The 13033-nt window shown below is 40.8% G+C and overlaps 1 protein-coding gene across 1 annotated transcript in view; it reads right to left on the reverse strand.

Annotated features, from left to right (window-relative positions):
* LOC122556341 (5-hydroxytryptamine receptor 3A-like) overlaps window positions 1–13033 on the reverse strand; it is a 28162-nt gene that overhangs the window by 11068 nt on the left and 4061 nt on the right. Inside the window, exons 2-5 of the mRNA XM_043702973.1 lie at window positions 4624–4781; window positions 4486–4530; window positions 4173–4282; window positions 1421–1590 (exon numbers count right to left, since the gene is read on the reverse strand). Coding sequence (XP_043558908.1) covers window positions 1421–1590; window positions 4173–4282; window positions 4486–4530; window positions 4624–4781 — 483 coding nt within the window. The remainder of the gene's footprint in view (window positions 1–1420; window positions 1591–4172; window positions 4283–4485; window positions 4531–4623; window positions 4782–13033) is intronic.

Here is a 13033-nt window from a genome sequence, read left to right on the forward strand (position 1 = left end):
GCTTTTCCAGCAACACATTTCCAGCTCTGATCTCCAGCATCTGCAGACCTCACTTTCTCCTAAACTGGGCTGGATAGACTGTAAAGTAAGGTTAATGGTAGAATCCATAACTGAATTATGCCAAAGAGGAGATAGTTCAGGTACAGTCAAGGTACATTCCTTCAAACGGGGAAAGGTAAAACAAACAAATCTAGAGCTCCCTGAATGACCAAACAGATAGGAATCAAGAAGAAATAAAATGTATGCTCCTGGTGTAAGGTGGAAAATGCAAATGAGAAGCAAAAGATATACAGAAGTTTAAGAGAGGTGGTGAAAAACCATATTAGAGAAGCAAAGAGGAATTGTGAGAAAAGACATAAGGGGCAATTCACAAAGTCTTCTAGAGAATATAAAAAGAGTGGTAAAAGGAGGAGTAGGGCTGAATGAGGATCAAAAGGGGGATTTACAGCTGGAGGCAGGGGTCATTGCTGAGGTATTAATTGAATACTTTGCAACATCTTTATCGAATAAATGGATAATGCCAAAGATATGGTGGCAGAGGAAGAAACTGTGTCACCAGAAATACTCAAAATTGATAAGAAAGCAGCATTGGATAGACTGATGGTAATTAAAGCTGACAAGGCACTGTCAAGACGAGACACATCCAAGGATATAGAATGAAGAGACAGTGGAAATTTCAGGGGTACAGACCAGTTACGAGGATAGATTGGAGAGCATGAAACTGTTCTCTTTGGAGAGAAGGCTAAGAGCAGATCTGATAGAAATCACAACGAGGCTGAATAAAGTAGATAGGGAGAAACTGTTCCCACTTTTCAAAGTAAGAAGGAGGAGCGGGCATAGATTTAAAGCGATTTGCAAAAGCGGCACAAATGATATGAGAAAGAAACCTCTCCACGCAGTGAGTGGTTTGGATCTAGTGTGTTGGAAGCAGGTATAATTGAACCGTTCAAGAGGGCATGACAGTTATTGAAAGGGAAACAATGTACAAGGGAATGGGGAAAAGGGAGCAGTATGCTACTGAATCATGACTCTCATTTGGAGAGCTAGTGCAGTCATGATGGACTGAATGGCCTCTTTCTGTGCCATAATACCTCTAAGATTCAGTGTAAAGCTCCACCTATACCTTGCCAATAATAGATCTCAAAGTCAGTATGAAATTAATAGCAACAATTACAGAAACATAGCTATTATCCTTCCCACACACTAACCACCTCAGATACCACTTCTGAATTCATTCGGTCTTCCAATCCTGAACAAGAGCTGAGATTGCCCATGCAATCCATTATGTTTTCACTAGAATATTGCCTGCCGAGTTCGTACACATCCTCCAACTTCTTGCTGTTGCCTTTAAATTACATTTCTCACATTAAATTGTGTCTGTGTTACTACACAACTCAGAATTACTCTGATTAGTCATTACCAGAAAAGGTGATGGATGAAACTGTAAGTGGACATTTCTGAATGTCGAACGGAAAGTACAAGATATTGAGATTACACGAACTGACGATCCTCAGCGGTTTCCCATAGATGACCAACCCTGTGTGATGCACATACAGATATGGGGTCTCAGCAGATTTATCTTCGTCTACCCTGTTTCAAACACAAACAAATTCGACATGTTAATAACTCCCTTTTCCTTAGTACTATCAGTTTTATTTTAATAAAGGACATCAGGCAGGTAGAAAGTGGAGCTTCTCTTTCTAATCTTGGAGAAGAGGGTTTGGTGCCTGTCGTGGCTCAGTGAGTTATACCTTCTTGACCTTAAAGTAGAAGGTCAGATTTCGAACGCCACCCTGTGGACTTGAACACACAGTCCAGACTGACATTCAGGTGGTGCTGTCTTTCAGAACAAACCATGAATAAAAGTCATTTTAATCTGGATGGAATGTTTGTTCCCACCGATCTGACTTCCCATTAGGCGGGTTTGGCTAAACGCCTGTAGTGTCAATATACCAGAATGTGACAGTGTCCATGTGTTTGTGAAAGCATGTATGCACATGTACAGGAATGTAAGTGGTTAGGCCTATTTGTACATTCCCATTTGAGTGGGGAGATGACATGGTTAGTCTGTGTGTGCATTTGTGCATATGTTTCTGTAGTGGGCTGAATTATAAATGATTCTAGAGGAAATTGAGAAAGCTGGGGAAGCGGGGACCACATTGAAGGCAACAAAGATCATCCCACATTCATTTAACAGCCATTTGGTCTTACAGTAGAATAAAGGGGGAATTCCACTCCTGAGGGACACAAGAACATGGACAAAGTGATAGACCATTTGGCCCATTGAACCTGCTCCACAATTTAACAAGATTATTGCTGATCCTTTAGATAAATGCTATTTTCCTTTATTATCCTCATATCCCTCGTTATCTTGAATATCTAGATGTCTATCAATCTTGGTCTCAAACATGTTCAAGGCTGAGCTTCTACAGACATCTGGGGAGAGAGTTTCAAAGGTTCTCAGTCCACCCCTTATTCTGCAACCAGGACCCTCCATTCAAGACACCACCATCAAGGGAAACATCCTTCCTTCCTCATCTGCAAGAATTTTAATATTTGAATGAGATTATCCAGTGTCCTTAATCTCTCCTAACAGGAGGATTCTACCATCTCACAGAGTCAAATTGTGTAATCACAGGGGGCACTAATTAAAGCCTAGCAGCACTCAATGTACTGTACCAACAGTGATCATTGCTGGTACTGCATTCCAGTCACAAGACAATCTTCGATGGATCATAGCTTTGTAAATGCTACATGATCACGAGAGGGGTGTATAATGTGATGGGGATGGTGGCAGACATTTAGGGACCATGAGCAGAGCGCTTGGGCTATCCTTCCACAGAATCCAAAATCCAAATTAAGGATTGCCTGTCCATGCCCATCGCCAAACTGTGCAGGGAAATCTGTTGGGCTGGCTGCCTTTTGTGCGCTATTACTGCTTAGGCTTCAATCGGCCCAATAGTGAGTAGGCCACTGCAGTTGGGAGAGACATGAATGCGTAGACAGTGAGCAGACTACCAATTGGATTTAACAAAGACATGTCTTCAGACCCATCAGTGAGGGAGTATCAAATCCAAACCAGTGTGTGCTCTCACACGGACGATGTATATAAATGTTTTTGCGTGTTATGACCACAGCTGATTGAACTACTGGAAATAATACTTCCCAGAATGAAATCCAGTTTAATAGATCATATTTTTTGTTTTAGTTAATGTGGTGGTCATTCACAAAATTGTCACATGAGGCTGAAGAGCTTCCTTAACAGAACAGACATTAATTACACAAAAGATAGAAACAAAAATGAACTTGCTACCTAAATATAGAAGAGTTAGATAATTCTTAAAATCACACAATGAAACAAAGTCCCATCCTGTTTTTCAACACTATACATTACAAGGACTCAAAACTGGAGAAACTGATCCTCTATATCAGATCGTTAAATTTGACTTCTTTTCTGTGTTCTCTGAAGTCTTCTTACATGATTACTTACACTGAGAACTTAGATTTTCATAGCTTCTAATAGCCTGCAGCTCTCTAACCAAACACTCCTGGTTTGGAAGGTACACAAAGCACACTTTTCCACTGAGGTAATTGTACTTTCCTCGAACTGTCCTGTAATTCTTTCTGGAAAGAGATTGTACTTGCTTCTACTGAAATCAAGTCTCCTCCAAGTTGCCCTAAACACTTTTAGTTTGTTTCATAAACTAAAATCATTCCCGAACCAAAACTAAACTAATGGCATTCAGTGTTTCCTCACCTGTCATAAACCAGCACAGTAAAAACAATTTTGCTTTAACATTCCAAGCATCCTTGCTGGTTGACACCTACTGGATTAAGCCACTGTTCTGGAGGGACTATGTGACTGAATAACTGTTTGTTTAAAACTTCAGAAAAGTAAAACCTTATAAAGCTCTATTTTAAAATCAAAACTTTTAAACATATATAAATCAGATACATATTATCACAGTATATAGATGTGACTACAATGGTAGCAACCTATATGCCACATTCACTAAAATTGTGTGGAAGTTTCTGACAAGTGAACAATTCTGATAAGATAAATCTTCAGAGAGTAAGGCACTGAGCAAACACCTTGGGGTGAGACTCAGCATGTGCATCCTGGTTGAGAAATTTCAACCTGACAAGAAGGTAATGCATTCAAGACTACTCACATCTCAAGGATGAGGACATCGGGAAGCCAGAGCTTCTCCTTAGGCAGAGCGACCAAGTCTTTCCCGCTGAAGTCTGATGGGTCCCACACCAGGAAGTCATGAAACCACCTCTGCAAGGCAAGATATACATCTTTGTACAAACTTTAATAGGGGGAGAGCAGCCTTAGAACAAACCCTCCATCCATCCAACAGCCTCCTCATCTCCCTACACCCTTCCCCCATGCTGCTGTCTGATACTGCCCTGCCCTACCCATCACCACCACTACCCCTACCCCCCTGATAATTCTCAGCATTTATTGACTCTATCATTTACCTGTTCCATCCAGAGATATGTTGTTAGAATTTCTTGCTTCTCATCCTTGAAGAGAAAAGCAAAATGAGTGGCATGAAAATCTAACATCTGAAAAGTTTTGACAAAGCATAAGAGCATGAGTGTGGAGTCTCTCCATACCAGACCCAGTATCGCATGGAGTTGGATGGTGAGGTTGATTTCCAATGGCTGAGTGAAGTTCTTCACGGGGCGAATTGCTGTATTTTCAAAGACATCAGCAAATGTCTTTATGAACCGGGCTCCATCTGAGTCAGAGAGACTGAGCAGGGAAAAGTTACCTGTGAATGAAAAGAAGTTATAGAGTCACAGAAAAGGCCCTTTGGCCCATCGAGTTGGTGCTGGTCAGAAACAGCCACCTAACTATTCCAATCGCATTTGTCAGCACTTGGTCAATAGCCTTGTATGCCTTGGCATCTAACAGTACATCTAAATTATTTTTAAATGTTACAAGGATTTCCACCTTTACCACCCTTACAGGCTGTGAGTTCCAGATTTCTATGTTATAAATGTAGATGTAAAAAATTTATTCACACTGCCTCTAAATCTCCTGCCCTTTGCTTAAAATCCATGACCCCATGTCATTGATCCCTCCACCAAGTGGAAATGTTCCTTCCATCTCAATAATATTCACCCTCAGTCTCCTCTACTCCAAACAAAAAACAACCCCAGTCTATCCAATCTCTCTTTATGACTAAGAATCTCTAGCCCAGGCAACATTTATGGCTAACTCAGTTCATCAAGCAAACAACCAGTCTGTTAGCAAACTAGTCAAATATTTATAATGCAATAAATATCTATGTAAGCATACACTTTGGGTGCTATGTGCAAGTCTGAGAAGTCATGTTCGTGGATGTATTTAACTGTAATAAACGTCCAAATATCTGACTCAGTAAAAGCCTGATTCTTGGTTGCAGATATTACTTGGGCTAATATATAAAAACCATGAAATACGTAGTGTTGTCCGCGAGTGATTACATCCTGGTGGCAGAGCAAATGTGCTAGAAAATGGTATGAGAAACTGAGGGTGTGGGAAACTGACAAGTCAGGATTGAAGGGGCAGTTGTGAAAAATATTATTTTCCTAATAGTCACCCACCACTTATGTATTGAGAGTAAATTTCTACTTTGCAACCACGAATGAAGACTACAGAGCTGTAGAGAAGCAGGAAACATTTGTAAGCACTTTTCCTTTCAAAGAAAAGGGGAGGCAACAGCAGTACCATTCTTTTTCAACACTGGGGCTTTTAGAGATCGATGAAAAGATGGTTTCAAAGAACTAATGCAATTCCGAGCAAAATGCAAAAGAAAAATACTTAGAAATAAAACAGTTTTCAACACTAAAAAAGGCTACTCTGTACTAAGAGATCAGTTTGTTCCACATTTGTACTCCTCATGATTCCACATGAAAATATGAAAGGGAATATGATTTCATCATCCTTCTTTTAGCATGAATGCCATCAACAGGCACCAGCCTGCAACTTTCACAAAATGAAAGAATGAAAACAATTACTTTTAAAGCTACAAAAAAGAGAGAGGCAAGAAAACAGGTAGACAAGCCAACAGAGAAGGAAAAAGGTTTTATCCAACCTTTCACTTGCAATTTTTAAACACCAAAATGCAAAACAGTAAGGATGGAAGGTGAAGATCTGAGCATGGAATGACATTCAAACAACATTCTGTTCAAACTCCAGTGGCTTAAAGAAAGAATGAAACTTCATGTTGCAGACCAATACTTTGCGAACAAAGAGAGACAGGCTGTCAAACCTCTTATTGCCTTGAGAAACAAAAGGGGTGTGAAGAATTAAAATCCTCTGGTATTTTGAGTGATGTCCACGACAATCCAGACAAAATTTTCCACGTAATGGAAGATAAACTTAAGTTCATAGGTTTGAATTTGACTCACAGCCTGTAAGGGTGGTAAAGGTGGAAATCCTTGTAACATTTAAAAATAATTTAGATGTACTGTTAGATGCCAAGGCATACAAGGCTATTGACCAAGTGCTGACAACACCCAGAGGAAAATATTGCCTCTTTTGTAGACTGACATTAATCGCAATGTATGATCAACAAAGCTAACCTCAGCAGAAAGACTAATGGAACAGTTACTATCTCTGTCTTACTGCTGGACAAAAATTACACCATTGGTGTGTTGCTAAATGTGGTGCAAATTTGAAGCAGTTGTAACAGGTGAGCAACATTTACACAGTCTTGATTCTATAACGACTATTGGAACTGTCAATAGAGTAAACAAAATATCCAGGTCTTATACAATGTGAATGGTCTCATCCACAAAACAGTGCCCAGCACATTGCAACATATGTCCGACTACTTTTTACAAGAGATATTCAGATAAAATGTGCAAGAAGTGTTCAAAGAAATCCAAAACGCTCCACAATTCTCCACAGTAGCACATGAAGAATAGTCAAACAAAATGCATTGCAAACTCCTACTATGGGATGCAAGCAGTTTGATGAAGTCCAAGCGATAACTGAAATGTTACTGCTTGTAGGCTTCTGTCAGACAGGACCATGGTCAGTTTAATACCACATGAACACTGCTAGAAAAGCTGAAGCATTTATCTGTATCTTGGTGATATATGTCAACCTTGACACTAGTGCAAATGCAAATACTGTCCTTTAACCAAATCTTGCATGAAATGAAATGTGTGACAGTTGGATTAAAGGTTTATATTGGGTCTGACATCCCATGCAATGGCATTATAAGTCCTAAACATCAATACAATGTCTTAGGATGGATGCCTGAGCCTTTTCTATATCATTGCTGTACCAGTATGCACACACTTACATGTAATTTTGATCACAAGTTAACCAATATATAAATTCCAACACCAAAGATTCCAGACGACAACATCAAGTCGATCCATGATCTGATGGGTCTCTTCCCAGACCAGTTTGATTTTACAGATAATTTTAATGACAATGCAGTATTAATATAAAAGATGATCTACTCTTAGGAAATAAGGCAGTACAAGTGACTGAGGTGTCAGTGGGAGAGCACTTTTGGGGCCAACGACCGTAATTCTATTAGCTTTAAAATAGTGACAGAAAAGGATAGACAGGATCTGAAAGTTAAAGTTCTAATTTGGAGGAAGGCCAATTTTGACAGTATTTGGCAAGAACTTTCAAACATTATGATTTGGAGATGCCGGTGTTGGACTGGGGTGTACAAAGTTAAAAATCATGCGACACCAGGTTATAGTCCAACAGCTTTCGGATTGCTGCTCCTTCACCTGAGGAGCAGTGCTTCGAAAGCTAGTGCTTCCAACGAAAACTATTGGACTATAACCTGGTGTTGTGTAATTTTTAACTTTCAAACGTTGATTGGGTGCAGATGTTCCTAAGTAAAGGGATGGCCGGAAAATGGGAAGCCTTCACAAATGAGATAACCAGAGTCCAGAGGCAGTGTCTTCCTGTGAGGGTGAAAGGCAAGCCTGGTAGGTGTAGGGAATGCTGGATGACTAGAAAAATTGAGGTTTTAGTCAAGAAAAAGAAGGAAGCATATGTCAGGTATCGACAGCAGAGATTGAGTGAATCCTTAGAAGAGTATAAAGGCAGTGAGAGTATACTTAAGAAAAAAATCAAGAGGGCATGAGATAGCTTTGGCAGATGTGGTTAAGGAGAATCTAATGGGATCTTATAGAGACATTAAGGACAAAAAGGTAACTAGGGAGAGAACAGGGCCCGTCAAAGATCAGCAAGGCAGCCGATGTTGGAACCGCAAGAGAAGGGAGAGATACTAAACAAATATTTTGCATCAGTGTTTACTGTGGAGAAGGACATGGAAGATACAGAATGTGGGGAAGTAGATGGTGACATCTTGAAAAATGTCCATATTACAGAAGAGGAGATGTTGGATGTCTTAAAACACATAAAGGTAGATAAATCCCCAGGACCTGATCAGGGGCCTACTCTAGAACTCTGTGGGAAGCTAAGGATGTGATTGCTGAGCCCCTTGCTGAGATATTTGTATCATCGATAGTCACAGGTGAGGTACTGAAAGACTGGAGGTCAGCTAACGTGGTGCCAGTATTTAAGAAAGGTGGTAAGCACAAGCCAGAGAACTATAAGCCGGTGAGCCTGACATTGGTGGTGGGCAAGTTGTTGGAGGGAATCCTGATGGACAGGATTTACATGTATTTGGAAAAGCAAGGACTGGTTAGGGATAGTCAACATAACTTTGTGCATGGCAAGTCGTGTCTCACAAACTTGATTGAGTTTTTTGAAGAAGTAACAAAAAGCATTGATGAGGGCAGTGTGGTGGACGTGATCTACATGGACTTCAGTAAGGCGTTCGACAAGGTTCCTCATGGTCGACTGGTTAGCAAGGTTAGATCACATGGAATACAGGGAGATGTAGCCATTTGGTTACAAAACTGGCTCAAAGGTAGAAGACAGAGGGTTGTGGTGGAAGGTTATTTTTCGGCGCTGGGTCCACTGCTTTTCATCATTAATGATTTGGATGTGAACATAGGAGGTATAGTGAGTAAGTTTGCAGATGACACCAAAAGTGGAGGTGTAGCGGACAGCGAAGAAGGTTACCTCAGAGTACAATGGGATCTTGATCAGATGGGTCAATAGGCCGAGGAGTGGCAGATGGAGTTTAATTTACATAAATGTGAGGTGCTGCCTTTTCGAAAGGTAAAGCAGAACCGGACTTATGTACTTAAAGGTAAGGTCCAAGGGAATGTATTTTCCAAGCAACGTATGTTCCAAGCTTGATGCCAATAATATTGGTTTGTAGTTTACATGGGAACTGAAAACGTTTTAGAACACATTTTATGAATACTGTGGTAGAACAGCATTTGGATTATCCATTAGACACAATATACCCCGGCAACATAAGTTGTCTCAGTGCATGCAGTTCTGAAGAAAATAAGACATGATCATGGCATAAACCTTCATAGTACATGAAGACAGAAAGAAAATAATATTTCATTTTCAGCAGCAGAAAATATCAAATCAACATGAACTATATTAACTTTATTTGAATGAACCCACCCTTCAAATAATTTCAGACTGAACTCTACCAACAATGGATGTACAAAAGATGCAAACACCTCAAAACAAAAAGGTAGCTCGTAAAGGTATTGCCAATTCTTTCAATTTTGTTCCCTGTATACCTGTATAATAGTTTTGTGACCAAAATTTCTCCACCTTGAGATTTGCCTTGCAAAGATATAAGTCCGACAGGAAAATCAAATATTTTTAAATTCCTCAAAAAATGCTTAATCTTATAGGGAGTATGTTCTTCAGTACTATGATCCCTGTATGGTGGTACGTGTATGGAATGAGCTGCCAGAGGATGTAGTGGAGGCTGGTACAATTGCAACTTTTAAGAGGCATTTGGATGGATATATGAATAGGAAGGGTTTGGAGGGATATGGGCCGGGTGCTGGCAGGTGGGACTAGATTGGGTTGGGATATCTGGTCGGCATGGACGGGTTGGGCCGAAGGGTCTGTTTCCATGCTGTACATCTCTATGACTCTATGACTCTATAACCTTGTTGGATCTAGCTGCATCCCAAAAAGGCTTCTGAGTGTGTCTATTCCAACATGACTAGTCTGTTAAATTCTATTCTAAAGTCCTTATGACAGGTCAGGCAAACTATTCCAACACAGAAGGGATACTCTCATTTCAGTTTTCCAAATGCAAATGTCCTACCCCTCTCTATTCACAGCATCTTATTGTTCTTACTGACCACTAACCATTGGAAATGATCTGTCACAACGTCTCACAAGCACACCTCCATTACCACAACATCTATTTGCAAAGATCCAAGAATATGACGTAGAAGTACAATTTAAATCAATCTCTGATGACTATTCCCAATGCACTTAGCACATTTCCAAATCCAACTAAGAACAAAGGTACACTTCTAAACTTTGAAGTGGATATTATTGAACCCAAGTTTGAAGCCAGTCTCCTCTTTGATCTCATTCATTTTGGTCATAGCCACACAGGGTAGGCAAGGACGAGAGGATGGCCTGAAACATTCGACAGGTTCCTGAGCTGGTACATTCTTTATGATCATTCAGAGATAAGCTGGGACTCTCTAGGAATGTAACAAATGATTATTCCACAATCTCTATATGGGCGGCACGGTGGCAGTGGGCGGCACGGTGGCACTGGGCGGCACGGTGGCACAGTGGTTAGCACTGCTGCCTCGCAGCGTCAGAGACCCGGGTTCAATGCTAAATTGCCCGTAGTGTTAGGTAAGGGGTAAATGTGGGGGTATGGGTGGGTTGCGCTTCAGCGGGGCGGTGTGGACTTGTTGGGCCGAAGTGCCTGTTTCCACACTGTAAGTAATCTAATCTAATCTAAAAAAAGTTGTGCTTGACCATATACACATCAGTCACATTACACAGAAAAACCCAAGGGATTGGCACATAAATCTACCTATTGGCTCGCATCAAAAAATGACATCAGAAAATTCATTAAATCATGTGAAAAATATCAACTCCATCAACTTTAACAATAGGAAACAAAAATTGTTCATTTAATTGAATTTACTTCTGAGCTATGGTACAAGATTGCAGCTGATATTTTCCATGACCAGAGATACAACTATATTCAGGTGAGTGACTATCTCACCACATTCCCTTTTTGTGAAACAAATTAAAGATATCAATAGTGCAAGAGTTGTTGACATGTTAACTGATACATTCAGTTTGTTTGGTGTTCAACAAGTTGCATCTGACAATGGTCTGCTGTACACAAGTGCACTCTTCCAAATGGGTGCAGGAAGTTGGATATTCAGCAAGTTACCTCGTCTCTCAATACCTTCAATCTAACTGTCTTTCAAAATGCACTATTCATACAGTGAAATCTTTGATCACTAAATGCTAAGCTATTTGACATGTTCAATCTATGACATTGTGTACAGTCCAGGTCATGTGACTACACTCTTTAGGTTTTCCTGTTGCTGTGCAGACCTCAGAGATTCCTGTAGCTTCAGGAATCAGACATCACTGCATCTGCATCACTGCATTTGCATGCCAATTTCAGGATGGCAATCTGTAACTAATAGAGCACTTTTGACAAAGGTGAATATTCTTTAACTAAATGTGTGGCTGACACAAAACAGGTGGGAAGGCTAGTGTGAATTTGACATAAAGAGTCTGCAAAGGGATATAAATAAGATAAGAGAGTGGGCAAAAATTTGGCAGATGAAATGCAGTCTGGGAAAATATGAGGTTATACACTTTGCACTTGGCAGCGAAACAGTATTTAAATGGGGAAAGACTGCAGAAAGTTGCAGCAGAGAGAGATTTGGGAGTCCTCACGCATAACTCATGAAAAGCTAACATCTAAGTTCAGCTGGTACTAGGAAAGGCAAATGGAATAAAGGCCTTTATTTCGAATGAATGGAAAACAAAAAGGAAATTTTGCTAAAACCATACAAGGCTCGAGTCAGACACAGCTGGAGTACTGTGAACCACTTATCGCAAGAAATATCATATTGGTATTGGAGGCAGTTTAGGGAAGGCTTATTCGGCTGATACTAGGTATGGAGCCACTGTCTTAGATTAGATTACTTACAGTGTGAAAACAGGCCCTTCGGCCCAACAAGTCCACCCTCCAAACACCAACCAACCCAGACCCATTCCGCTCACATTTACCCCTTTGCCTAACACTACGGGCAATTTAGTGTGGCCGATTCACCTAACCAGCACATCTTTGGACTGTGGGAGGAAACTGGAGCACCCGGAGGAAACCCACGCAGACACGGGGAGAACGTGCAAACTCCACACAGACAGTTGCCCGAGGCGGGAATTGAACCCAGATTTCTGGCGCTGTGAGGCAGCAGTGCTAACCACTGTGCCACCAAAGGTTGAATTGATTGAGCTTATGTTAGAGTTAAGAATGAGAGGTAACTCATTGAAACATTCAAGATTGTTAGGGGAGTTGCTAGAGTCAATACAGAAAGGTTGTTTCCCCTTGTGGGAACACACAGATGAACATAAGCACACAAACACACCTCAGGAAACTCAGTAGTGAGAATGTTTTCAGTTCTTTTTTCAAGACGGCAAACAGACTTCTTACTAAATTCTCTACAAGGCTACGTTAAAAAAAACACTCAGATGCTTTAGGTAGCCTGTTCCTCTCCAGGCGTTCCCCAACTGAAACCTGACAATGCCCAACTACCTACAAAAGGCTGTTTAAACAGAACATCCATAAAACCAGTCAGGTGACCTTCTGAAGCAACAAGAGATGAAGTCCAACCAAGTGGCTTTCAAAAAATACCTTGTTAGAGTCATAGAGTCATAGAGATGTACACCATGGAAACAGAACCTTCGATCCAACCCGTCCAGGCCGGCCAGATATCCCAACCCAATCTAGTCCCACCTGCCAGCACCCGGCCCGTATCCCTCCAAACCCTTCCTATTCATATACTCATCCAAATGCCTCTTAAATGTTGCAATTGTACCAGCCTCCACCACTTCCTCTGGCAGCTCATTCCATACATGTACCACCCTCTGTGTGAAAACGTTGCCCTTAGGTCTCTTTTA

The sequence above is a fragment of the Chiloscyllium plagiosum genome, chromosome 13 (genome assembly GCF_004010195.1).
Source record: "Chiloscyllium plagiosum isolate BGI_BamShark_2017 chromosome 13, ASM401019v2, whole genome shotgun sequence".
Classification (NCBI taxonomy): Eukaryota; Metazoa; Chordata; class Chondrichthyes; order Orectolobiformes; family Hemiscylliidae; genus Chiloscyllium; species Chiloscyllium plagiosum.